The 27,958-nt window shown below is 45.7% G+C and overlaps 2 protein-coding genes across 22 annotated transcripts in view; one reads left to right on the forward strand and one right to left on the reverse strand.

The window, feature by feature from the left end:
• SLC6A6 (solute carrier family 6 member 6) overlaps positions 1–11,617 on the forward strand; it is a 57,350-nt gene extending 45,733 nt beyond the window's left edge. For 5 of the 9 annotated variants that reach the window (XM_035337995.1, XM_035337989.1, XM_035337990.1 and 2 more), the window contains 5 exons: positions 339–476; positions 1,521–1,623; positions 2,556–2,656; positions 3,345–3,515; positions 5,267–11,603. In XM_035337995.1, the coding sequence (XP_035193886.1) occupies positions 339–476; positions 1,521–1,623; positions 2,556–2,656; positions 3,345–3,515; positions 5,267–5,407 (654 nt within the window). In that variant the 3' untranslated portion in view covers positions 5,408–11,603. Of the gene's footprint in view, positions 1–338; positions 477–1,520; positions 1,624–2,555; positions 2,657–3,344; positions 3,516–5,266 lie in introns of all 9 variants that reach the window. The other 4 variants (XM_035337987.1, XM_035337988.1, XM_035337993.1 and 1 more) reach the window with 1 other exon arrangement.
• A 3,150-nt stretch (positions 11,618–14,767) lies between these two features.
• Positions 14,768–27,958, reverse strand: part of GRIP2 (glutamate receptor interacting protein 2) — a 248,943-nt gene continuing 235,752 nt past the window's right edge. For 11 of the 13 annotated variants that reach the window (XM_035337745.1, XM_035337747.1, XM_035337748.1 and 8 more), the window contains 5 exons: positions 27,798–27,951; positions 24,733–24,853; positions 20,779–21,015; positions 19,444–19,590; positions 14,768–16,973 (listed from right to left, as the gene is read on the reverse strand). In XM_035337745.1, coding sequence (XP_035193636.1) covers positions 16,776–16,973; positions 19,444–19,590; positions 20,779–21,015; positions 24,733–24,853; positions 27,798–27,951 — 857 coding nt within the window. In that variant the 3' untranslated portion in view covers positions 14,768–16,775. Of the gene's footprint in view, positions 16,974–17,785; positions 19,591–20,778; positions 21,016–24,732; positions 25,257–27,797; positions 27,952–27,958 lie in introns of those variants that run through there. The other 2 variants (XR_004754117.1, XM_035337756.1) reach the window with 2 other exon arrangements.

Raw genomic sequence — 27,958 nt, forward strand, 5'->3', positions numbered from 1 at the left:
ATCTGGAACAGCTACAACATAAAAGCCACATAAGTGCCTTCCTGTCATCAAATTAAGTTCCTTTATCCTTGTGGCTTGCATTTACAAAGCCCCTTTAGTAGTTTGCAAGGATGCTAGGAAATGAACATCAATTCTGCAAGCTTATTCAAAACTGAAAACCACCCCCCAGACTTGAACCTCTGAGTTACAAAGGAATAGCTTCTAATTCAGTTATTCAGAGCAGCATTTTGCCAGAGTACAGCTACAAATGCTGTGGAGCATTTGTTTAATTACGAGCTAGGATAAAATGCTTGGCGGATAATTTTCAATTCACATTTCTTTATTGTTTTCCTCTTTAGTTTGTTGAAGTTGAAGGACAGATCACGTCATTAGTTGATCTGCACCCATCCTTCCTAAGGAAGGGTTACCGACGGGAAATCTTCATCGCTATAGTATGTTTCCTTAGCTATCTTCTGGGACTAACTATGGTGACTGAGGTAGGTAACAGCAATGCTGGAAATTGCCTTTTTTTTTTAGCCATTTTTAGACCTATTTTAGCTATGAATCAGACTGCACAGAATTACCCACTCAGAGGAACTGTGCTCTTCAGATCTACAGAGCATCTTTCATCACTAGATCTGAAAGCATTTTGAAAGGGAGCTACATATCCTCCCCTTTTCAGTCTGAGGAACAGAGAAATGAATTCTCATTAATTTCATTCTGATCTAAGTACTAATCAACGTGAGTATGAATATTAACAACTGGCTCTAAATGATGAAACACATAGGGAACCTTCAGTAAGGCAGATTAAGAATCCATCCATTGCAAATTTTGTCTTAGCTACACAGATTTGAATCAATTAAATATCCCTAGATTTATTCTGGTGTAAATCAGACAGGAATGTGTTCCAGTAGCTGCACTGTTGTGTTATTTTCAAAATAAACGTAAAGCAACATGTTACAAACAACTGGAAGAGGATGACTGTAAGAATTGAAATAGTACCTTTAACAGAGGTGCCTAACAAACTTATTTTTTCAAGTAGAAGTGCAGGTATGCACAGTTCAATGAAGTGAGAGCAAATTGCCCAGCAGTATAGTGTAAATAAATAGAACTAGAAAGATCCCAATAAAAAACCTCTTCCACTCGGTTCATAAATGAGGACCCTCCTGATGAGCTGACTGGCATTTTTAGTATTTTGGAGGTGCTAGTGTTAAAAGACCTACTGTTTCTTTACATCATTTGTTTCTATAAATGCCTATCCTAAAATACTTTTAAGAAGCAAAGACTTAAGTGTCTCAGCAGATTATACTAAATGGCTTAATTCTGTTTAATCATCATCTTGTTTAGAATGTTTCCTATAGTAAACAAGCATATTCCCTGGGGAAGGTACTGCCAGGTATTTATTTACCTGACCTACTTGCTTGATATTTCTTCTTGTTAGGCAGCAGTCACTAAGTTATGCTCATAGATTTTACTGAGTATTCAGGGCCCGAAGTATTCAGGTCTGGTGGATCCTAATATATTGTGTCTCTCTTTTACAGGGTGGCATGTATGTTTTTCAACTCTTTGACTACTATGCAGCTAGTGGTGTATGCCTTTTGTGGGTTGCATTCTTTGAATGTATTGCTGTAGCCTGGGTTTATGGTAAGTGAGAACCCTTTCATCTGATACTTTTGGATGAGTTAGTGACAATTTTGCTAGCCAAACGTTTAATCATCAGCCATCCCTGAATCATCTTCCCAGCAGCAGAGACGTGTCATTAATATAAATTTGCACTGACCATTTGGAGACAAAATTGCATCTGGGATGGAGCCAGCCTCCAGTGTTTTTCCACACAAAAATGAGTGTTTTTCTATTGCTAATTAATAAGAGCACAATGAAGCATTTACATGTGTTAAGTTTAGAGATGAGAGCTGAAAGTCTGGCCAGTCATGAAAATTTGTGCTTGTCTCAGAGAATTTCCTTTCAAAGCTCCAAGGTCTGCAAGGTCCAAGCCAACCAAATAGAAAATACAAAAAGAAAGCTGACAGAATAGTGTATTCTGTCCTGTTGTTTTTAGGTGATGCTGAGTACCAAAGTTTGACAGTAGTTTCCATTGCTGCCTGAGACGGTAACTTAGGAATGATAAGAAAATGTTTGCTGTTTATCACCAGTCATTTCCCTGATTCTTCCTGTACTCCATCTTCTTAAAAAAGCAAAACCAAACCAAGCTTTCAGTTTACATCAGTCAAATTTCTGTAAAAGCAGGATGTACCATTTGCTATTGTGTGCTTCCTGTGGTGATCCCCCTGGCAAGTTCAGTGAGACCTTTGGGAGAGAGGTGTGTGCATGACAGGGGCAGGAGGGATTAGCATTGTGCTCCTGCATCTAAATAATGAGCGTGTGGAAGGAGAGGCTCCCCCAGCCTTTGAGCTTCTGAAGGAAAAAATCTTGCACTTCACAGACATTGCAATTTGGGCAATACATCTGCCCTTTAAATACTCCTTGGGGTGCCTAGGAAGGCAGCTGTAATTCTGCAGTTCTTATGTGGCTTTTATACACTTGACTGTGATAACTATGCTCACTATCTCTTAAAGGCGCTGATAATATTTATGATGCCATTGAGGATATGATTGGATACAGACCTGGTCCCTGGATGAAGTGGAGCTGGATTGTGATCACACCAGTTCTTTGTGTGGTGAGTTTTTGAAACAGACTGTTTCAAGTCTTCCATGTGGCGGCTTTGAGCCTCTTCTTAATGCTTCCCTTTAAGTGAAGGCTGTTCCATTCAGAGACCAAGCTGCAAAGAGCTGCTGGAGGCTTGATGTATTCTCAGATGTTAGCTGTTCATGTGACAGCTCTCTGCTGTGCTCACACAAATTGTAGTTGTCTCCATTTGAGTGGATTTTTCTTAAGATTGACAAAGTATTACATTTGTGACACAAAAAACTCACTCCAAAGAGCAGTCTCTGATTTAAGTAATAGAACCACTAGGCCATTTTAACAGAAAGTCCTGAGGCAGGACTGCCAGTCTGAGGCAGACACTCGCTGTGGAGTATTTCGTTTGCTGGGAAGGACATCCCAGTAAGCTCCTTGCAATGTACAGCAAGTGTTTGAGCTCTGAAAAAGGACACACAATGTACTGCAGCTGTTCTGCACCATCATTTAACACCCTATTGTCAAGCAACAGTTTACTTACCAGCAGATGTAGATGCTTTTTTAATAATTTAAATTGAAGAATAATGCCCCTATTGGTTTAAAATACATATTGTACCTGTCAGCTCTGCCTTTTGCTGCCTGTCTTCCTTAGGGCCAGTGACAGCATCAGAGCCATGCTGCTTCAAACATTTTTCGAGCCTCACTTAATTTTCCTTTCTTATCCACAGGGGTGCTTTGTCTTTTCTTTGGCCAAGTACAAGCCACTGACCTACAACAAGGTCTACACATACCCTGACTGGGCAATCGGCCTGGGCTGGGTTCTTGCCCTTTCCTCCATGATCTGCATCCCTATGGTGATGGTCATCCGCATCATACAGTCAGATGGGTCGCTCATTGAGGTAAGAGAAACCAGCAGCCCCTGCTTACACGTCAGAGAAAGCCTTGCATGAGGGAGAGTGAGTTCAGGGCTGAGTCACGTTTGAGGGGCTGGGCAGGCTCTTTGCATTTTACTTCCCCAAGTAATTGCAGAAGACTTAACATAAACTGGGAAAAGAGAAGTAACATGAAGTAGCCCTCACCTCTCCTTTCTGCAAAAGGTAGGGCTGCCTATAGGGAAAATAGGCCACGACATTCTGTCCTTCCTCACCAGTTGGATAAGTTAGACCACAACATGACCAAACATACAGCCTTTGTGCACAGCTGTCTGTGTAGTGGAGAACGGGAGCTTCAACTTGCTCTGTTTTACGCAAAATAAGCACAGTGCTTGGAAAACTGCCACCTTGTTCAGGTAGGGCTAAGCTGGATGCCTCCCCTGCAGTGAATGCAAATAAGACTGTTAAAGATCACCTGTCCCTTTGGCAAACAGTAGGAACAGAGCAAACGCAGCCTTCTGGCCTCAGACAAACACCAGGTGATTTTACTTGCCTCCCACTTCTGCAGTTTCCAGCTTGGTGAATTGTTGTCTCCATGTGCAGACAAGCACTCAGTCTGAGGTGCTTCCAAGTGCCAGGTCTCTCTTCTCCAGCCCACGGGGAAAAGGAAGCACCATCCCCATAATCACTGAGAAAACAGAGAGACTTGGATCCAACCCAGATGCCTAGGAGCTCACTGAATTTTAGGGAAATTTGGATCCACCTGTGGATTGTGTGGCTCTCAGGCATGGCCTTTGCTTTAAGGCACTGAATTAAAGTCAAACTCTCCTGATAGCATGCTTCACATTTAAACTTTTTTATTATTATTATTATTATTCCTAATGAGTCAAAGTGAAACACTGAATCTAGATTTTCCTGAGCTTTGGAAAACTTGGGTTCAGATTCAGACTAGTCAGTGCAGATTCTCTTGGGTTCAGCTTTACAGGCAATCTTCCTTTCATATTTCAGCACTGGTTCTCCTGGTTTGTTCTTCTTCCAATGGAAAGTTTTCAGAGACTGTGCAAGCATGAAACTTCGCACTTCTCTTCTAAGGTTTCAGATTAGTTTTGTTTTTGCCTAATGAGACGGTCTTAAATGCTGCCCCGGGTATTCTTTGAGGAGAAAGTGGGACACTTTGGGTTAGAAAAAAAAGAGAGAATAGAGTAAGAAAAGAACATTTCCCAGGGCACAAACACTTGAATTTGTTTTCCTCCAAGTGCTAATGGTCTTTTTCAGCCGTGGCCGAGCATTTTCATTAGTGTTTATTTTCCTGCCTACATTGTCACCATCTGTTGAGAGACAAGTCTAAAAGTAGCCAAAACACTTCTCAAAGACCATGTTAGGAAAGGGAAGAGAGTAAACACTGGTCAGATGCCATTTAGTTCTTTCTTTGTGAACTGAGATGTAAGAACGAAGTTGCCACTTGGCAGTGAGCGGCTGGCCTAAAAGGCAGAGTTGTTTCTAAATGAGGAAGGAGAACAGACAAAACCTGAGCAGCAGCTGCAGCACTGAAAGCCCAAAACGCTAGATAACGCCGTGAATGCCCTCTGTCTGACATGCCAAAACTCAAATGTGGTGCTGCACAGCCCTGTTCCCCTCACCCTAGCAGAGCCACGTGGCATCTGCACATCTCCTACGGCTACCAGCCCCATCCTTCAATTGCCACGTCCTCCGTTCTGCACAGGAGTCTCTGGGGACTGCTCGGTCTTTCAACTTTTGCTTTTTCCCCTTTCTTTCAGAGGATAAAAGCAGTGGCTGCCCCCAAGGAAGTGAATCGGTGGTCCAAAGAAACAGAGAGTGGCACCCCCTTCTGCCCCAACGGAACTTCGAATGGCGGATTGATCAAGCCAACTCATATCATTGTGGAAACCATGATGTGAGCTCTCTCTGTGAGAGGATAAACCTGCTTTAACTGCCGTTTACTAACCATAGATTCTCATAGGACCAGGTTTACAGAGCTTTATATTTGCACTAGGATTTATTTTTATTTCTCACAGAGAAAGTTATTTTTTGTGTGTGTTTTTTTTTTTTTTTTAATATTTTGTAAGGTAATCACAGCAGATGTCTCTCTGTAGAGGGAGAGCTTTCATATCAGACTAGACATATTACAGGAATTTACTATTATTGTTTTTTTAAATATATCTTTAAATATATCTTTATCTCTAAATATTATACATCTTACCACTTGAATTGATTGTCTTGCCAGCAATATATTCAAGTCTCAGAGAGCAATTTTAGGTGCTGGTATGGTTGGGAGCAGGGTAACCTACAGAACACACAAAAGGCGCTCTGTTGAGAGAAGAAAAAAAAAAGACACTGTTTCATGAGAATTTTCAAAGGTGTAGTATTTCCACCCTCTGGTTCAATTGTGGTAAACGACAGACTTCAGGGTCACATGAGTACAGTTATGTTTAGCACAGTCCCTGAACAAAGATACGGCCAGGCAGCTGGAGCAGAGAGTTTGAGAGGGAGGCAGAGAAGCTGGGTGTGAAAAGCCTTGCAGCCGTTCCTCTAAGCACGGCGCTGGGACCCCGTCACACAAGCAAGAGGAGGACTTGAGGAAGGTGTTTGCAGGACTTGTCATGGTTCACTTCTTTTTTAGTGTTTTTTTTTTTTTTTTTTTTTTTGGAAACTTAGGTGAAATGCCTGCTGTTTGTGCATGAGCGAGCAGGTTGAATACTTGCTCCTTTTTTTTTCCAGCCAAGCAGATTTTAGCTGAGGTGTCGCTGGTGTAAACTTGAATTCTGCAGCCTGCCCCTGAGCAGCACAGGCGAGTGTCGAGGCACTGAGCAGAGAAAAGCAGCACCTGTGGTTTTGGTGCTTCAGACGTTTGCTTGCTCATTTGTTTGCGTGTTAAACTATTGGACTTTGGTTCGAGGCAGAAAAATAAAATAAAAAAAATCCCTTGTGGACTCTGACTGTCCAAAGGTGGACGCAAACCAGGTCATCCCCAACACAAGGAACAAAACCGCTCACCTACACCTGGTGTAAGCAGTATTTATAACAGACATGTTGTTAATAATAATAGCAATGAAGATAATAATATCGCTCAGCTAACAGGTGCTTCTCATCCACATATCTCAAAAATGCTTTGCCAAGTTTGGTAACCAGAATTCACTTTATTTATTTATTTTGGGGAGTTGGTTACTGGTGGGTGAACAGACAGAAGGACTGAGTCCCTTGTCACATTACTAAAAAGCAGCAGTGGACCTCGGTTACCCAGTCTCCTTGCCCATCATTAGGTTAGACCATGAGGCCTATGAATCTGTCTGCTGAATAATCTGCTTATAGGATATTGAGTTAAAGCGAAGGACACATGTAATACTGAAATGTTTTGTATTTATTTGGTCTGAAGGAACTGCGTACCATTCCAGGTTAGAGTAGGGAATAAAGAGAAACCACTACAAGGAGCGTGGGAAACGGGCTGCAGCAGGGTTGCTGGGTACAGCTTCACGTGGGCCAGGTGGATGCTTCCATGGGGAATTGCTCCATGAAGACTGGAGCATTTTGTCCAAAATACGGACAAATTTTTTTTGTTCTTTTTTAAACTTGAGCAGGTTGTGCTGGGAACAGGTTCTCTGGCAAAAGAGTTCTTTTCTTATTATGATGCCACAACTAGGCTATCTGAAGGTATCTAGAGGAAATGCTTGATGAAGCAGAGCTTGTACATAATTATTATGCTGTCAGCTTAGTCTGTCAGGGCAGATTTTGGCATTTAAACAGGAACATATCCAGTTCTTAACATTCCTACACAGTAGTTTTGTTTAATTTTTTCATGTCCCATGGACTAACTGGCCACAGCAGCACAAACACTTGTTGATTAACTCGTTGGCATTACTATAAAAACAGTGATTGAAAATTAAGAGATGGACCAAAAGCAAAAAAAAAAAATGTATATATAAAAAAATCTTTCTAGTTTGAATTTGTATATATTTTTACATCACATGGCTGAGTTGCAGCAACAAAGCCAGTCATGTCATGGTTTTTTGTTTTCCTTTTCTGGTTGCTGTATTATGAGAGTTATAAATGAACCTTTTCCACAGCTGGAGATGGCAGACATCTAATTTCACCTGCTGGGCCAGTGGCAGTTGCCAGCCTAAGGCCCCAAGAATATCCCTGGAGGAATTCTGTGAGCCAGGGGGATTCTGTCTGGAATTTGCCATCAAATGTGCAAAAAGTAAATTTGCATACAGCTGATTGTTTTTTTTTAAGCCTTCAGCAATCAGAGGCACGGAGATGGAATCAAAGATAACTCTCTTACTGGGTTTCAACTTGGACCCTTATTTCTGAGTTACAGTTAGTGTCTGCAACGAACAGGCATTGTTGCCTGGGTTAAGATGGGAGCAGCAGGTTGGGGGAGGGGGGGGCTAAATTAATGGTTGCTGTGAGTGCAGATGAAACACTGATGCTTAATTTATATATTATTTTCTTGATATGTTGTCATACGACTGTATTTGAGATTTGTTTGCACATCAGTTTCATAACATAGAGCTGAGACAAGCTTTAGTTAGGAAAAAAAAAAATGGTTTGGCTACATCAGAAATGTGTGTGGTGAGTCAGCTGGGTGTTTAGCCATCTCCCGCCTTGTGGAGAGCATCTTTGCGTTAAAAACCAGAGGGCTAATACTACACCTTTAAAAGTACAACTACCAGAGAACCAGAACCCAGCCCCATTTCGATACAAACTGTGCCATTCAAATCAGTCGCTTCCATGTACCAAGTGAAAATGTCTTGCACGTACGCAACAACCTCATCGAAGCGTTCTTGATGTAAACTTCTCTGGCCCTGCTGTGCTCTGCAGCATGACTGCAAGGGAGGGCTGGGGCTCACAAAGAGCCAAGAAATGTTTCTGGAAAATAGTTCCCTTCACCGCTTTTCTTCCCCCTCCAAAAAGAATTATTTTTGTTTTATCTGGGGTTTGAGTTCCAATGAGCACTCTTGCATTTTAAAGTGTTTTTTCCTAACATTTTTATCAGATTTCTGAACTTTTCTTGTTGATAAATTTGCATTTCAACATGATCTTCTGCCAAAATTATTAAAAAAACAATTTTTAAGAAAGTCTGTGTTTCCTACCTATTTATGATTGCAAATATGACTGTTTTCTTTTTCCTAATTTACTTGTTAAACATTTGTGACTTATTTTACCTGTTTTATGTAAATGAGGAACTCTATATTAAAATATCATGACTAGTCAGAGATGAGCTGGTTTGGATCCAGGGAAAAGTTAGGGCAGTTTTTGGCATGAGATCTTTAGAACCAGATAGCTGAGTTTGAGATCACAGAAAAACAAAACAAAAGCACACCTTTTCCTATTTCATGCACCTTTGTATTAATCGGTTCTTCTGGGATTGGAAACAGCAGATTTTCAGCAGTATTTATTTCCAGCTGAGCTGAAATCAAGAGAAGTTCAAAAGGCAAAGGGGAAGATTAACCCCACCGGACTCTGGCCTGTTTCATCTCTTTCTCAGTTTTCCAAACTTTGTCAGGTCACCTGTGACTAGTTATGATCTCACTGAATGGGCATCTATTGTAAGGGACTTTACCAGTAGTCTGTATTTTGGTATTTAAACAGTATGATTTCATAAATAGAACTGGTTTTTATGGGTGTTGTTATTGTTCTCATTTTCCTTTTCATCTGTAGCTTTCCTTTTCATCTGGTCCAAACAGACCCACACACTTCGCAAAGCCCTCTTTAAAGTGTGAGATAGTAGGTCCACAATGGATTTGTTCTTGTGTTGTAAAAGGAAATATCAAAGCGTCGCAGCTGTATTTACCATCTAAAACAATGCTGGTGTTCAGCCTTCAGCAGCAGCGTAGCTCAGGAGTGGAGGGAGGTAGGAATGGTCTGCTGAAATAGGTCCCGGAGCAGCAGGACTGATTTTCACTGCTCTTCCTGGGGAGAGGAGGAAAGAGAAAAAGAAGGTGCAGCCTTAGGGTTGCTGTAACGCACACAAAAAAAAACACACATCAGCAGAACCTTTTGTGCCACTGTCAGGATCGCAATTTCTGCAGCTATTTTTACTCTACTGCGCATCCTGCTTTCTCAACTGCAGATAGTCCTGGTTCCTCTTCCCTGCCTCAGCGTTAGAACAGTTCAAGTAGAGCTGAAGACACCTGGACATTTCCATTCATTAGGCCTTTTACAAGTCTCCTCCCAGGCTGCTTTCATTTGCTAAGGAGACTCAGTTTTGGTGAGGTTGTGCTTGTCACACTTGGGTTCAAAGCTCCCACTTCGCATCAATGGCAAAACTCCATTGGTGGGAGAACAATTTGAATGTTTTGAATACCTGTTTATTAGCTTCCACTTCTTGTGGTCACTGCAGGATCACGCGTGGAGGCATAGTGTATATAAAATGTTAAATAAGCTTTGTATTGAATGGAGTGGACAAGTTAACCAAGCAGCTCGAGTATACTTGGAAGAAAGATGACCCTGACATCATTTCCAGACGGTTCAATGCAAGTTGCTCACTTTCAGTAAAAAGAAAAATAAATCTGTGCTTACGCAGACTAGTAGATGAAATCTTCCATCCGTATAAGCACGCACACAAGCGGGGACACTGCTTTCATTCCTAAGCTGCAGACTGTGCATGTAAATCTTTCAGAGCTGTTGTGGCTAAGCACGGAGAAGGCTTAGGCACCACTTTCCTACAAAGAGCCGACCTGTCAGGGCACCCAAATGGACTCCACTAAGTCAGGGTACAAAATCCCATGGCCCCTCTGAGAAAGCCTTGAGGGCTGGGCTCAAAATCTCTCCTGGCACCTTGTTAGCACCGCATGGCTCCGCCTGTAGGAGGTCTGGTGTGCTGTGGCCTCAGGCAGCTGCCTTGGACTTGTTTCCTCCAAAATCGTCATCCAAAGCTTTGTGGTTAGAATTAACATGTAGTTGTGTATTTGTATATTTGCATGAGCAAAGGTCAGGAACTGTCAGAACCTAGTAGCTCCTTTTATTTCTTGTAAGCAAAGATAAGCTTAAGAAAGAAAGTGTTCAGTCGACTGTGACCCCTGACACCTAAGAAACCAATAACCTAGTGCAAAAGAAGCCCCTCTGCCCCCAAGCTCCATACTAAGGTCACCAAAAAAAATAAATAATAGTAATAATAAAAAAAAATATTGGTATCAACAGTCAATTTGAGCTTACTGGAAAATTTGGTCAAGAAAGACTTCCAGCATAAGCAGCACTAGCTCCAGCTGGAAAACTGCCAGTCCAAACCCCGTCCTTCCACCAGAGCAGGGCTCTTTTCTGCCACCACCGCTCCCCCACCAAAAATACTCTGAATTTGTTTCTATTCAAAAGATAAACAGAAAAAATCATTTTTGTATGATTTTTCCAAGTGCTAGTGTGAGCTGTTGATTTCAGTTTACCCACATCCAAAAAAAACAAGAATTGAAAAAACTTCAGCCATGATTTGAGAAAGAAAAAAAGGCGAGAGGAAAGAATTTTGCAGGTTGAAAACATTAAGAAAACAAATTATTCCCCCATCCCCAACAAAGGTGGGAAGAGTTTGCTTGCAGGACTTGCAACTGGAAAAGAGCCCGACCCTGCTGGGAGTGCTGGGCTATTGAATGACAGCCCAGACACGTCCTCCTTTGTATTGCGGCTTTGTCCTAATTTGAAATAAACTGTAAAACTGTCAGGACGTAATTGCTACACACTTTACGCAGTTCTGGGTTTTAGGAGCAAGGCAAATTAAAAACAGTGTAAAAAGGGGCGATTTTCTGGAGGCTTCCTCCCTGTACGTCAGCTCTGTGCTGCACAGCGGGATGGTGCCGCCTGCTTTCCCATGTGCAGCATGGGGAGAACATTGGCAGCCTTATGCTAAGGAGCTCTCAGTGGCCTGAGTTGAGAAATTAGAAGAAAAAGCAGGGGAAAATATGTATAAAAAGTGAAACTTGGTTGTGCTAAGGAGCTGTGCATGTGTGCTTTTGTGTGCGTGCATATACAGGGGAAGGCTTCGGGCCTGTAGCATAGTACGTGTTAGCATGATACATGTTGGTTCTAAACCTCTTGCATCTGCTTCTGCAGTTGAGATGTTAAAAAGGTTTTATTTCTTTTTTCAATATTTAAAGAAAAAAAAAAAAAAAAAAAAAAAAGAAGAACAGTGGCAAAATTATGTTGAGAGGCTAAAAAAAACACCTGAGGGGGCACATTGAGTTAGTTTGTCACCTGCTCCTGTCCTGGAAGCCAGCGACAGTCTCTCAGCATTGCAGCATCCCAGTACTGTTCCGAAGTGCTCGTTGTTCAATAGGATGTTGTTTTTCTCCAGTGTAATGTTGTGATTGTTACCTGATACGTTGCCAGGGACTTCACATTGTGAGAGGTGGTCCATCTTGTTTGATGTATTTGGCTAAAAAAGTGGTGGTTTTTTTATTATTTAAATTCCTAGCAACTGTGACTACAGTAACGTGATGAGTAGCACATAAAGTGAGGAGGAGACTTTGATGCGGTCCTCCTCAAAAATGTCATCAGAACTTTTTTAAAAAAATGAAAAATATTTTTAAAACGTTTTAAAACTTTTTTTGTGTTTCAAGACAGAATATTTGTATTAGAAAAATATCCTGGAGTGTAATTAAATCCTAAAAAAACCCTATCCTTTGTGTATATGGTAAATGTTTGTATTTTGCGGTTTCTGTTTTGCTTTTTAGATAAATGAAATGTATATGGATATTTTTAAGTCATCTTTGCTTTTTTAGATGAGTTTGTAATCACCTTATAACAGAAAATAAAACTTTCCTTTATAAACCAGCCACACTCTCAGATGTTTTCAATAATTATCTCAGCTCGTCCTTTAAGCCTTTTTTTTTTTTTTGGTCATAAGTATTCCACATGTAGCTATGAGGAGAGAGAAAAAAAATATGTGGGTGTGTTTTATGTACATAGGTATGAATATATATACATACATATACATGCACATACCCACCCTTGGACCAACTTTCTAAGCTGACTTCATGGCCCATTTTCTACTTGTTCCCCATAGGCATACTTCAGTCTGGGTTCAAACTTGCACATTTGATTAACTAAAACCCAGCCCCATAGAGGCTGGCTGTTATTCAGCGTTACCTTCGTCACGCAGCCATGTATTTGGCTGACCATGTCAAAGGGTCAGTGCTGTCCCCAAACCACTTTGTTTCACGCTTCCTGACTCCATCGCCTTATGTCTTCACTGCCATTTTGGCCCAATGTGCCCACTGGGTGTGTGCTGGTTCTCACAAAGCAGTGAGAAGGAAGGGAAATGGTGCCTGCTAGCTTATTTATTTATTTATTTATTTTCCTCCATATTTCTTCCTTTATTTTGCTGGCCACAAGACCACCCCTGCAGCCACCAGGGCACAAGGAGATGACTGCAGCTCTACTGCTAATGGTGGGGAGTGAAGGCCTTTGGGCTGTGGGCTGAGCAGCCTTACCTCTGCCTGTCCCTGGGCATGGCCTGCTGGAGTTGTGTCATGGCACTGCTGCAAGAAAGTCGGGGGTTCAAATGCAGCAGAAAAGCTCAATGGGAAGGATTAAAATATTTATTTATTTTCCTGGTGTATGTCGTTTAAAGGGCTCTGATAGGTTGTTCATTCAAGCAGCTGAAAGTTAAACCAGGCCTTTCCCTAGGTTATGATAAGGAAAGAAAAAACAATCACTTAGATGGGTACTATTTTTGAAAAGCAAAACTGCTCAGTGTTTGTGCACCAAGCCCTAACCACTGCTCCACTGAGGCTGCGGCCACCCCACGCCCCTCATGGGGCAGTGCCACGCGCTCGTCATGAGTTGAGGGCTGGACCCTGGCCAGCAGAACCCCCTCCCAAACCACGCTTCCCTGGTGCATTTTGAAGCAGAAAGCTTTTTTGGTTGTTTCGAGGGGGACTGTTTATTTGTCTTAGGTTTTGGCTTGGTTTGTTTTTTTTTTTTTTTTGGCTGGGTGAGATCTGAGGGCTTGGCCTAGGCCTTCTCCTCCCACCGGCAAAGCCTGCAATGCCTGGGCCGAGCAGCCTAATACCAGCACAGACAACAACTGCAATGTGTCTCAGATATAAAATAAAAAAATACAAACAATAAAGCCATGCAGCATCGCACACAACTGCCGAAGGGCTTCGTGTACCCGCCATGGGCAGCGGTGACCTGCCCAGGCCTGTGCCAGTTCCCTCGTCCGAGGCCTGCAGGCCGCGGGTGATGGCGGCTGGCAGCACACACCGGGCAGGCAGCACCGCGCTGACCTTTAACCTGCTGGAGGCGGTGGCCGGGCGCTGCAGCCCCGCAGGTCACGTTGCACAGGCGCTCGTTCAACCCAACATCGCCCTGGCGCCTGGCTTGGCACCGAGTGGCTTTGGCAAGGCCCCGGTGCCAAACATGTGAAGGGCCTTGCTCGGCAGCCCGCGCCCCAGGAGGGCAGCCAGAGATGACCGATAAGGCTTGTTTACGTGGCAATGATTCCCCAGCTCTAACCAGGAGCGTTTCCATGCTCGACCTCCAAAAATTCCTGCACTACCCACTTGGCAATGAAAGGTTGCAAAACCCACTGCACCCTTTCCTTGCCAGTGAGCAGCAGTTCCTGATGGCTTTCTCTGGGGAGCACCAGAGCCTGCACTGACGGCTCTGGGCATGTAGATTGTCATTAATCCCTTTATAAGAGCAAAGGGAAGAACTCCTTACAATAAGGACACAGGCAATCATATTCTGCCTTTGTGGCAGTCTTCTCTTTGGATGCCGGGTTCCAGAGGTGGGATAATTTGGCTACCACGATGCAGCGCCCCAAGGCACCCCGCTGTGCTTGCAGGAGCCAAGCGTCCACCAGGCCACCCTGCCAGCACAGCACAGCAGCCTTCAGTGATTCTTAATGCATCCCCATGGCTTGCTGTAGCCTTGCAAATGCTGCTATAGGCACCACATGCATTGCTGCACCAGTATCTTGTCCTGATGCAGCCAAGATTTAGCCCAAGGAGGTTTCCAGTGTGGCCAAGTGAAGCTGCAAGTCATATTATAACCATGGGTGTGGACATCTCCAGCTCTGAATGCAGAGACAAACAGAATGTTGTCCCTATGTCCACAGGGAATGAAGTGACTGGCCCCAAGCCCTGCTGCTGAATGGTGGTGAGTGGCAACCCCAAGCCCGCACCAGGAGCCCCACAAGCAGTGCCCACCCCTTGCCCTTCCGGGTGTCTCCTAACATAGGGTCTCTGGTAAGTTAAAACAGGGCTGGAAGCAGAGGATTGCCCCACTTCTGTCCTCTAGCAGAAAGAGACAAGAACCAAAACTAATGCATTTCATTTGCTTTTATTTAATTAAAAAAAAAGAAAGTCAAAGTCATTGCAATCCCATTTAAATACAGAGATTTACAAATAGGTCCAAAACAGGACTAAAATATTCTTTGAAATGCTGTACTTTTAAATATTGTGCTTTCATAGATACATAAGAAAATTAGCATATAAAAATACTTTACAAGGAATACACTCTAATATATGGATAAAAATACACATTTAAGTAATGCATTTCATCTTCATATCATTCAAAATGCATAGGAAGGGATACAAGGACCAAGTTTTTCTTCCTTTTTTTTAAAGCCTTTAATAAAAGTCTTCATTAAAAACCTATGAGAAGCCCCAGCGAGCTTCCACTGTTCAGAATATTGCATATAAAAACACTTTCGGCTGCACTGTCAATGCTCCACAGTATCAATTATGGCACATTATCTAGTTGTGGCAGCAATGGTATGGGATATTGCATACTTGAAGAGAAAATGGCTACAACGACAAGTAGCTGGATGGGGCTGGACAGGTCTCAAAGAAACACCCCAATACGTCGGGCTATCGCGGAGGGACGGAGTGGGGATGGATGCGGGGGTGAGTCCTGGCTCAGCAAAACGAGGAACATGCCGCGAACACCCCTACGGCACCCCGAACACAGCACCAGCACAAGGGTGGTGATGAAGGAACAAAAAGTGTGAGCAGGGAACGGGGGCAGTGGTCACTGGGGCTGTGGGTCCCCAACCACGCGAGCTCCTCATCTCTGCCATGCCTGAGCCTTCCCAGGGAATGCGATGCCAGAATCACACCCGTGCCGGGACAGTAACATCATCATAAAGTGCTAGTACACGAAACACAGAGCGTCTGCTGCGGGAGGAACTCGTGGGGCTGGGAGAGGAGGAAGAAGAGCCCACGGCTGCATTTTCACTCCGTCCTGGCAGGCAGATGAGGAAGCCGATGCAAATATCTCAGCTGTCTCCTCCCCATGGGCTGGGGGCACTCAGCAGGGAGGAACAAGCCAGGGGGCACCATGCTTGTGAAGCCACGGAGAAGCCAGCGACAGGCAAAGGGGCAGACCAAGGGCAAGCAGCCGAACCCACATGGGCACACACACTGCCAGCACAGGTGGGGACACGGATGCACAATCTCCATCTAACAAATAGCTTCTCATGCCACTGCCTGGCAGAAGACAAGGTTTTATTAATTCAGCACATCAGGGGACAGCCCTGGGATGATTGCTTTGCTGCTATTTACTTGGGGGCACAGTTTGCAAGCAACAGTTCTCCATAATGCCCATCTGAACGAGGTGGCCAGGGATTTGGGTAGGTATTCAGGGCCTCCAGCCTTGGGCACAGCACTGTGCTCTGTATAACCGCTGCATTGCTCAGGGGAAGCGATGGTGAGAGGAGCTGCTTCATTGCAGGGCAGCGGGTGGTGGGGTGAGCCAGCTCTGATGGGAGAGGATGGAAGGGGCTGGCAGGAGGCAGCTGCAAATCCTGATTTTTGAACAAGAACCGCACCTAGCCACCATCAAGCGCATTTTGAAATGTCTTTTAAACAGGGCCCTCCATGGCCCCGCACCAAAGTGAAAGGGGCTGCGGAAATAAATTTATCAGGAGTGTTTTAAGGGTGGAGCTGGGTACAACAGAAAAGGAAAGGCGTTTCAGTCTTGCTGTATGTGATTAACAGAACAAACAAGAAAAATAATAGCACCATGTGTGTGTAGGATGGCCAAGGCCTTCAGGGTGACAGGGGATGCCCTGCCACGGGGGACAGCGAGGGATGCTCCTTCGTCCCGCCAGCAGCTCGTCCCATCACCTGCGCTGCCCATGGCCCAAGATGCATGCCCAGATCTGGCTTTCCCAGCAATTTTTGGCAGTCTACAAGCGACAGTTCACTGAAGACCCACCTCCCCACTTGCATGTTATGGTACACACAGCGTTTACAAATACCAGTGCAAAAAAAACAGGAAAAACACCCCAAATACCGCAACGGCTTGGCAGAGGCCCCCGGCGCTGGCTGCTCAGAGTGTCTGGACACTCGCCTTGAGCTCGGCGCCACGGGCTGCCTGTGCCGGCAGCTCTCCATTCCCCTCCAGGGGAGCGTTGGCAGCCAGCGCCAAGGGGTTTCGGCTGATCACCAGGTCCAGCTTGTCTCCAGCCTCTGAGATCAGGGGGACGGCCAGACAGCAGTCAAAGTCTCTCGTTCGGATGCGGTTTACCTGCCGGGATGGATTTAGGATGTGCCATAGGGAGGAACAACAGAAACACCATGTCTGTTAGTCAGAAAACACAAGGCTGGTGTTAAACCCACACCTGTGAACCACACAATGCCCGGGGGGACTCTGAGTGAGGGGCCACAGCAGAGCTGAGCGCAGGCCTCCCATCAAGCTGGGCACGTCCTTACTTAGCTCAGAAGTGACTCAATATCTGGTAAAGGAAGGGAAAAAAGTCCGGGTCAGGCATAAATCCTGAGCCCCGGAGTCTAGGACAGTATTGTGACTATTAAACTCTACAGGGCTCAAAATCCATTCTCCAGTTCAAGTCTGTGAGAGAAATGTTGCAACTTTCCATATTATTTTTTTTTTTTTTCCATTATGGCTTTCACTGGCTTTAATCTGTGATGTGGGGTATTCAGTGCCTAGAAAACAAACACAACACAGACTCTGAGGCTTCAGTCAACTATTTTCCAGCTCAGCCAGCAGCAAATCAGGAATATATTGAACAGTTCCTGCTTCTCTCCCCATTTACACCCTTCATTTTGGAGGAGTCTGAATGCATGGGCTCAGAAGAAGGCTGCAGAGGCTTCAAATCCTCTCTGCAGGATTCAGCAGTGAAAGCACTGTTCCTTTTGTCCCTTGCAGATCTTCAAGCACATTTCTAGGCTGGGTCACCTGCAAGAGCCACCCCAGCTTTCCCACCTACAGCTACCGGAGTGCCTGGGCTTGGTGCCACAACAGCCCCAGGATGAAGGGGGCTGGCAAATGGCATGGGGAGGGGAGGCAGGGAAGGGAGAAAGGAATTTCCCACCCACCTTTGGAGTGAACATAACCCCTGAGGCCAGGCATTGCTTCCTTCTCTGGATAAGGACTGGATGAGGCCATGCAACCTTTGCATCCAAAACCCGTTCCCAGGATTAATGCGTGCCCACGGAGCTGGGCTCTGACGGCAGCAGTGTCCCCTGCCCTATCTGGCATCCACACAGCTGAACCCAACACCGCTCCTTACAGAGAAGTAAGTGACTAGCAACAGTTTCTAGACTGTGCACGGACAAGGAGAGAGAAGCCATGAGTTTGCTCTGCCGTTTTGCTCCATGCTGGCCAGGTGGCTCCAGAGCAAAAACGAAGTTAGTGCAATGCCACGCTTTGCCATCTGGCCGAGGCAGAGGGTCCTTAGCAGGGAACTAGATGTTCTGCTGGCCTTCAGGGCTGGAGCTTGCTTGCAGACACATCTTCATGCCCATAACCAGCAGCACTGTGGAGCATCCTCAGCAATGCATCTGTGCCACAGGTGTCAACACGATGGCAGATCTTCTCACAGGTAGAAGCCATGCGGCACAGCGTATCAAAGGGGGGGGTCTCTAAAGTCTCCACTCCGCACTGTTTAGGATTTTGGGCACACCTCCCAGAGCACTTGGCACTCGCAAAGAGCGACACATCCAACATTCAACAGAAAGGCAGCCTAGAGCCTAATTAGATTCTTGTTCATTCTTGCACCATCTTTTATTTGAAGCCGAGAAGGAATAATTGTATAGCAGCCAACTGGCTAGAGACCATAACAAGCTTAAACAAGGTTCCCCACAGCCCTGCCAGTTCTCCAGTTACCTGCTGTACATAATATATTGGCTCTGGTTCTACTGCTAACAACCCCCGCCTAGAAATTAGTAAAACTAAACATCTTTCTGAGTGTTTCCAAATATGGTCACAATATCTGCATTTCCAAATGGTGGCAACTTCTCCAGAGGGGTTGCACTTTCTCAGTTGCTATTTGAGTTGCCCCAAAGCAAAACTTGTGATTTTTCATCCATATAAAGTTCCTTTCCAAGCTCCAAAACTCACCGTGCTCTTCTTGTCCCTCTGGTAGGCAGATATGCCCAAGTTACATTTATTACAGACTGTGTTTTTGACCAGAGTTTTTCTTCTGTTTCTGCATCGGTTGTTTCAGATCAAGTATCTTTTGAAGAAAAATATCCATGAAAAACAATTTGCTTGAAGGATGGTTTGTTCCTAGAAGGCTGTTAGTTGTCAAAGGCATGCACAGAACTTCATGAACACTGCTTAATTCCAGATGGGGACTTACTAGAATGCATGTTGGTCAACACAGTCTAGTTCATCCAAAAATCACCCTCCTACACGATGGGAAAAGAACCAAGGGTGAGGGAAAGCGACACAGCTTTTTGGTTGTTTGGGTTTTGAGCTGCCTAAGCTCAAAATGGCCAGCGCTGGGACAGGCTCTGTATGGAGGTGCTCCCTGGGATAGGTGTACTCTAGGGGAGCCAGCTTTGCTACCTCGTGATTTGTTACTGTAAAACACAGGTCTCAGTGAGAGCGTGGTGACAGGTGCTCACCTAGTTGGCTAACTATTACCTTTCATTAAAGTTAGTGCTGCCATGGGTGGGTCTCACTTCTCTCTTCCTCTCAGCCACTCATTCACTCCGTCCCAGCCTCCAGAACTGCATTTTGCATTTATTACCTGAAGCACTCTGTCATATGGCTTGAGGCCACACTGATCTGCTGGCCCATCCGGCCGGACCATATTTACATAGACACCTTTTTCTAACAGGCCGTCCGACACACTGAATCCAAAGTCTTCGCTCTCTGCGTCTTTGTGGAGTGTCATCTGGAGGGGCAGAAACAGAAAGCACACATTATAACGCTGCAGAGGCCAGAGGAGATGTTCAGGGTTGGCAGGACAGCAAGAGCACAGGTGACGTGTGTGGGCCTAGAGCAATTCTGCTGCGAGTCTCCTGGGTGGATTTTAAGAAATCAGCTACTGCAGATTGAGGGACAACTGATTCCCCCCCACTATAACCCCCTTTGCCTCCCATGAGCTGGGAACTCATTAGGCTCTGGCTCCATCACCGTGCTATGGGCTGGGGAGCCTCACAGCTGTGCAGTCCCTGGGAAGGACGGAGCCCAGGCTGACGCGCAGGAGCAGCCCACCTGGCCTCAAATTCATCTCCAAACACAGCCAGCACCAGATGCTCCAGCAGAAGGAACAGCCACCCTCTAACATGCCTAATTACACAGCTCTCCTTCAGGAATGAAGAAGTTTTATTTAAAGGTGCATTTGCCATGCCCTGAAGGACAAGAGCAGATCAAACATGAAAAAGTTGTTTTTCCTAGCTACCCTAAGTGCAGGTTTCGCTCTAAAGTCACACTAGGAAAGAAAAAGGCAATCAGATTTTTTGAAACCTCTCCAGATCCCTTCCCTACTTGCATTCTGCATTAACAGCTTCTACAGTTAATTACTTCTAATTGCCATTGCCTTGCACCACACTTAAACCAGCTACATTCACCTGGGGACTGAATTCAAACAAGTATCCCATCAGTGAAGACCTACCTACCATTTGCACCCCTTTAGGAAAGGCTGGGGATGAAGAAGGGGAGGGAAAATAAATTATTTCTCAGGAAAAAGGGACCTACGGAGTGGTGCGTGCCACTGCAAAAGGGTCAGCAGGTCTCCATGGGGCCATACACGGAGCTCTCTCACCTGTATCTGCAGCTCCAATTAATGAACCACAGAAAACCGGGACCTGGAAATCTCATGGAATAAAGGCAAACAGCAAAGCACAGGTTTGAACCCCACCAAAGCATGGCAGCTAAGTCCCATTACTGTCCTGAAAAGAGGCCCCTTCCTCTTAATCTGAAAACCTTTGCTGCACATCTTGGTCAGGGACAGCTTTGGCAGGGAACATTTACCAACAGTCCCTTTGAACAAAAGGTGTTTTCTGCAGGGTTGCAAAACACCCAGCAGCTTTTACCATCGAGGGGGGCCACAGCCAGACCAACCCCTGGCTACACAGACCTTGTGAAACTCGAGGGGGGTAGGGGACATGATTTCCTGCATCTCCTTCTCCATCTTCTTCATGTCCAGGTTCCTCTCGTTCTTCTTGGCAGGGGAGCTGCTGCCCTCAGTCTGTCCGTCACCACAGCCAGTGTTGGCTTTCCTCAACGGGCTCAGTCCCGATGGGTTGACAGAGTCCAGGAGCAGCTTGCTGCCTTCCAGGCCCAGGTTGTGTACGCTCCCTGTCATGATGGACGCCTGTAGGGAAAGGGCACAAAGTCACTCAGCTGAGCTGGCAGCGGGAAGGGATGGACCGTGTGGCAACAAAAATGGCAGAAAGGACAACAGGGGGGCACTCTGGTTCTCGTTAATGAGAAAGGTAAGGACTGGGAAGCTCTTCCATTTGGCTGTAAGAGCCATTTCCAGATGGAAGGAAACATCTGTGGAGCATCCCCTATCCAGCTGCCCATGGCAGGAGGTTGGAACTAGATGGTCTTTAAGGTTCTTTCCAACCTGAGCCATTCTGTGGTCTTTTTGATGTCCCTTTCTACACAAACAGGGCCAGGAAGGCCTCATCTGGGGATCTTTTGGGAGTCGAGATGGATGAACATCCTGATCTTGGGGCTCCCAGAGGGACTGGTGTCTGCCTGGATTTCCAGCCTACGTCTGTGTGCTGCAGCTCCCTGTCTGCACCGCCCCGTGCTGGCGAGGCCCCAGGAAGGCAGAACTTCGGACTCCGCAGAGCCCAGTTCAGCAAAGAAATTAGGATTTTATCTGTCAGTAAATGGGAGCCTTCACTGAGTAAAACTGAGTTAAAAATATGAAATTAAATAGTATTTAAGCCTGGTCATCCTTGATAACATCCATTAAATGATGCCCCTAAGTAGATTCAACTCCATTTGGCAATGCTTTTCACTAATGCGATTACATTGATCAAAGCTAACGAAGAAGTCAAGAATCTAGTCTGTGGAACCTCAGCTGGCTCCAGGTCCCAGAGCCCACTTAAACGGCATAATGAAAGCCGTCATTTCAAAGTTCAGGCTCCAAGGGCCTGCAGCCCCATTAAATGTCAAAAGGTAGAAGAAAGAGAGGGGAAGGTAGCGAGCAGATAGCAAAATTCAGCAGTGCTAAATATGGCAAGGCAAAGAGCAATTGCTCCTGTGCACAAGGGAAATACCATCTAACTAAACCTCTAATCACGGCCCTCTGGCTCTTTGCTCCAAGCTGGAACAAAGGCAAATAAAGCAGATTCGGGTGGCAGTAATGAAAATGCCAGCACTACCCTTTTAGCTTGTGAATTTGCTAGCACTTGCCAGGTCTTCCTGAAAAAAAAAAAATGACTTAATCACCTTGAGTTTGGACAAAGCTCAAATACCTGCTACCCACTGGAAGGATGCTGAGTTACCACATGCTTGGATTAACAAACGCTGTGTTGTGCAGCCAGCCAGGGTACATTCGTTCATTGACCTCAGGCAGCCTCGGACCTCCCCAGGACACCGTGCCACACCGATGCTGCACTGCAGGGCCAGGAGCAGACCAGAAAGATTCCCACTCTGACTACTGACTTTGGTCAGGACTTCTTTTACCTGAGACCTTCAGGGTCCCAAACTAACATGTGATGTCTCTAGCAATTCACCTACACGACCCCATTCTCACTGCCACCATCACCTGTGGGAAAGGTGGCTTGGGCAATTTTTGGTAAGAGCCTCATGCTGCAGCAGAACGGGGGCAGCTCAGCACTTGGCAGAGGCAAGACAAATCCCAAATCTACCTTCCCTAACATTTGGGCATCCCTGTCATCCACCCCAGGTGTTCAAAGGGCATCAGGCAGGTATCTCCTGAGTACGAGGCTCCTGAATTTTAGCTATCTGGGGGCTTCTTGCATGACTCTTATTCTTTTTCAGATGTAGAAGGATCAGATTTACAGAGAGAGACCTGACATCAAATCACAGAGCTCGGGAGCTGGGGCTTAGAAACCTGCGATACAGCAAGAGCCCGGAGAACACCGCACCTCCCACAGCATGCCTCGTGGAGGACAGTCAAACACACAGAGGAGAACAGGTTACTGGTACACTGGATTCAGTAAAAGGTGAGCTGAAAACCATCAGACTTCTCCTAGAAACACCACACTTCCCTTTGTCCACAGAACTTTCCAAAACATTCTAAAAATGTGCTAAATACGCCAAATCCTTAGAGGTGTTCTTTTTGTAAAATTTCTTTCAATTTTTAAAGGCACTGCTGTAACTTCCAAAGCTCCAAGCAGCATGACTCAAAAGCCCACACATCCCCGCACCGCAAATCTCTGAAAAGGCATGGGCAGGAAGATTATTTTCTCTATCCTGGCATTTCACAATAGCCAAACAAATCCCTTTTTTCACATTAAGATCAGCCATTACACAGAAGAAAACATCTCTGCATCATTTCGGAGCAGTACTTTTCCTTAAGTAGCCACTAGCGGTTCAGAGAGGCTGACGGCAGCTGCCTCAGCTCATTTCTAAATACATCCAGGTCCAGGAGATAATTGATCAAGGGGAGAAGTTTCAGTTTGTGGATTTTTTTCAGGTTTTGTTTTTTGGGTATTTAAGTCAGCCTTCTTAAACAGTTAAGACAACAATTACATCGCTTCATGCTTCAGCACAATGTATGTCATTGAGATTTCTCCTCCTCTTACAATTGCTAATGATGAAGCAGGAAAGAAGAATTAGCAAGTCCCTCATCACTTGTATTTTCACAGACAGACCAAACCAGGACTTTCTTTTTCCACCTCCAAATACTCAGAAGTGGCCTTTTCTCTCTGAAGCCCAAGCAATATGCAGTTGTGCATAAAAAAGCAGACTGCAGAGAGACAAGGGAGACCTACCCCACAGGAGTTGGGGTTGTACCCCTCTGTAATGGGCATCCTCTGCTGGCTGAAGCAAGCACACAGACCAGAGATGTCCAACCCAAAATCTGTGTTATGACGCCAACACAGTCCGGCAGCTGGCATCTCTCCAGGCACCTCATCAGACCTTGCATGGGGACGCTGTTCCTGCACAACGTGCCAGAGCAGCACCCAGCACTTTTCAGTCTCCTCCCTGCTCCTCCAGCCTTAGGGAACTACCTTGGCCACCGACCACACTTTTAGGGATGATGCAGGACACAGCCTCGTGAGCCTTCCCCAGCCCTCTGCCCCCAGAAAGCTGAGGAAGAGAGGAGCTCACTGGGTCCTGCTCCTCCACGCAGGCTGTGGTGAGAGCCAGGGGGCGCGTGGCTGGGTCCTGCTGGGCAGGTTTAGTGCCCGCTGCTCTGCAGTCTCAGGGGAGGTTTTTATTTGTATCCCACAGCTCAGAAACGCAGGCTCCCCGTCCTATAACCGGACACAATAACATGACCTACAAAGCATTTTGGATAAAGAAAAGAGAAAGTGGTTTGTGAAGAGAGGAAACACCTTTATTTCTGCAGGAAGCAATCACTTTCTCAGATTTTTCCAGAGGAAGGCTGGCTGAAAAGCTTCCAATTACCCATTTTACTGAAGCAGTTTCCGGCAGAGCAACAGCTGAATGCAAGACGCATGTTGAGCCTGACTGTACTTGAAGTAAGCCAAGGCTTAGGTCCCAATGGGGTTTGGGGGGCTCATTTTGCTTGGCCTCTACGTGTGTTTGACAGACACTGTCTCCCCAAGTCGAAGGCTTACCGTTTGATAAGGAAGGTTTGCCAACAGTCACGTGCAGATTGTTGGCCAGCAACAGCTTGCAAAAAGAGCGTGGAGTTACTGGTGGGTAATTCCTCGGCTCAGGGGAAAAGTGCACGCAAGTAACTGTCTAATGAGATGTAGTTATCCATTAGCACAGCCCCTGAAATGGATTAAACTAGAACCTCTCCTCACACCACTGGCAGCACAAGGATGCTATGGGCGAATAACATGTCCAGGGAAACAGCTCAGCATTTAGGTCAAGAGCAAAATAGATCAGCAGCAAATTCAGAAAAGCGATTTACCTCAATCTCCCTCAAAAGTTCAGACTGGCCGCATGTTTCCAAATCCTCCAAAGCTTCTCCAAAAACACGCCAAAAACTATCCTCATGAGTGGTCTCAAGGCCATTTTGGCGGTTGGGGTATCTGTTGTAACGTAGGAACCAAACATTGTCAGCACTCTTCTGCAGCGGGATGAAAGCCGCGAGGCTACAGCAAGTGTCTCACCAGTAAAAGCAGAGACTTGAGGAGTCTTCATATACAAAAGCAAACAATATGAACTTTTCAGACAAGAGTCCGAATACGAGACCTCCATGCATTTACTAACGGGGCAAGTGTCCTTCAAAGGAAGAATTAAGTTGGTGTAGTAATGTCAAAGTTCAAAGGGTAAATTAAAAAGTGCCTGTAGGAAGATTGTAGGTTTAGGAAGACGTTTTGGTGAAATAGAGAAGTGAAAGAAAAAAGGATGCGTTATGGGTAAACCAGGAGCCTCAGAGACTGTTAGTACAAAGGCTGATGGGATAGAGCTCAGATCTGAGACACAGAACACCTGAGAAGAGAGAGAAAAACACAGAGGGTAACAGACATGGTGAGAAAATGATAAATACATCAGGTATCTATGAGAGTAATAATGCAAAGGTGTATATAAAAATGATTGCCCTAGGCTGGACAAGTAAACACATAATACAGCAAGCAATATCGACAGTGTCAGCGTATAACCCATACAAACCGAGTTTCATTTGCTTGGGGATGGCCAAGTAAGTGAGCTCTTACATCCAGGAGGTCTCTGTGTGCTACATGAGTCATTGAACCCACAGCTGTGTACAAATTGTTACCGGCTCTGTCTACAACAGAATGAGGACAGCGATAACCTCTCAAGCTGGTGCAAACACGTTAATGTGAGCACTGCGTGCGTCCCGCTGGGGAGTCAGCGATTTCCCACCCAGCGGTTTCGGTGTCTCTTATCTCTGACCACAAAGTCAGGTTCAGTTCTTGGACTTCCAAAGCAAACAGCAATTAAACATGCTGAAGTCCTTCAAACAAACTAGAGAAGTAGGTGACACTTGTCCAGCCACTGCTTACTGAATACCAGGCGCTGTGAAACCTGGATCATCGGCGTGCAGTGTAACGGGAGCCTCTTAAAGGAAACTCTCTGTGGTGTTAAATCAAAATCACAATACATCCACTAACGTATCATAGGGAGATACCCCAGGGGGACAGTGACATTAGAACAGCCTTAATGCACCTTCCATGAATCTTATGAGGAGCTGCATGGACAAGGCTCCACCTCTGCAGCATTGGCAGCTCCCTGCATGGCACAGCGGGCATCAGTGCTAACAGGAGAGGACACTTACCCACCAGGGCCACTTGGCAAAGTCAAAACATTTTACTTGAGTACAAGTCAAAGAGAGCTTAGCTTCAATTAGACGTGTAATAACTTCTTGGGATAGTAACAGAACTCTTTTTCCAGATCTGTATTAATAGCAAAGTGTTCAGCACTTGCTTTTCATCCAGTGGTTTAAATGGGAGTTTATAGCAGGCAGAACCTCAAACACACATACTTTTGTTCCTTGTGGGATCATGGCCTGCCTGGAGAGTGGTATCTGACACCGCTTATTTTATTTTAAATTAAATCCCTACCTTTCATCAGAATCAGCTTGTAAAGCAGCAGCCTTTTAACACCAGGCAGAGAGGTCAGAAAAACACCCAGCAAGACTTTATAAAAACAAACCCAAATTTCCCCCCATAAGGAATTTTCAATTCTTTCCCCTTACTCATTTCCTTCCTCTGCTCCCAGGTTTCCTAAGAGGCAAACGTCCCTTCCACTTACAAGTTTCTTGCCTCTCAGATCAGCAATATAACAAACACGCCCAGGACTCAGATGAATCAGTACGGGCTCTCACAACCACCAGGTCAGCAGGATTTTGCAGGCTGAACGCAGCTGGGGTCAGAGACATTTTGTTTTTCTCCTTAATAATAAGGGCTCAGCAGCATGAACCGTTTCACTTGCACTTTGATATCAGGGCTCGGAGACCTCATTAGGGACACGCGGGGCTTCGAGGGCTCAGATTTGCTAACTTCAGCTGCCAGAGGCCTCGCTGGGAAGGCCGAGAGATCAACGACCTCTGTGAGCCAGCTCTCGCTGAGAGGCAAAACAAGAACAAAGTCTCAGCCGCTGCCAGCCTTCCTGCCAGTTTGATCATCTTTAAATAGGTGGAAATGGCCATGAGATGTTCTAAGGGTTTTGTTTTGACAAACAAAAATTAAGGAAAAATAAATTTTTTTAAAAAAAAGAACCGACAGCAACAACACGACACACATGACTATGGCGACTCTGGAGGATGTCGAGGGGAGGGTTAGTTACGAAGCAACGAGGCTTGACTACTGTGTGTGGTTCAGTGACCAGGGCAAATCCAGTAGGGTTTTCACCCAAAGAGAGGGGCAGCTGCAGCCTCCTCTGTGTGCTTGGGTGGCCCTGCAGGATTTCTGTGGCTGAGGCAGGGGATTAGCTCAACCATGCTCACATGGCATGGTTTTGTTTGCGTGTTGGAAGGGCCGAGGTGTGATGGAAAGAGACATCCAGCCACACTTTTGGGAGATTTTAACTTTGGCATGCAACTTCATACTGGTCCTACAAGAGCTTTGGCTGGTCTTCTTGGCTTTGTGGCATCAAGGTGCTGTGAAGCTGCATCCTCACTCACTGTGTCTGGCCAACACAATGGAGGACAGCCCTGGCCATGACTGCTTATTACACCTACACAGTGAAAGCACTGCAGCTTTTATATGGCAGGAGTATGAGACATGGTAAGAACCTGTGGTCCATGCAGCTGAGACTACCCTAACTCCAGATATAAATGTCACCTGGCCATGGCAGAGATGCCACAGAGCTATGCCCAGGGCAAGCTGGCACTGTGGAGGTGGTTTGACAGAGCAGATCACCAGCCCAGCACCCCACCCCACAGCTGCCTGACACCAGAATGGGGCATCACTGGCCCTCCCCACCTCAGGCTGATCCAATCCATCACACTCAGTGTCCTTGCACCCTCATGTTTGCAGAAGGGCCCCCCTGCCTCCTCCCTCCCCTCCGCACCTGCTGGGCTTGTCCCAGTCATCTTCACTGAAGCTTCCATCCATGTAGGGGTAGTTTTTCCTGGGGTCCCCAGGGGGGGTGCTGCTCTTTTGCCTGCTGTGTCTCCATTCGTGTGGATGAAGGGCAATGCCCGCAGCCTGAGGTATGTACGTACCTAGGGA

Source organism: Oxyura jamaicensis, chromosome 12 (genome assembly GCF_011077185.1).
Source record: "Oxyura jamaicensis isolate SHBP4307 breed ruddy duck chromosome 12, BPBGC_Ojam_1.0, whole genome shotgun sequence".
Classification (NCBI taxonomy): Eukaryota; Metazoa; Chordata; class Aves; order Anseriformes; family Anatidae; genus Oxyura; species Oxyura jamaicensis.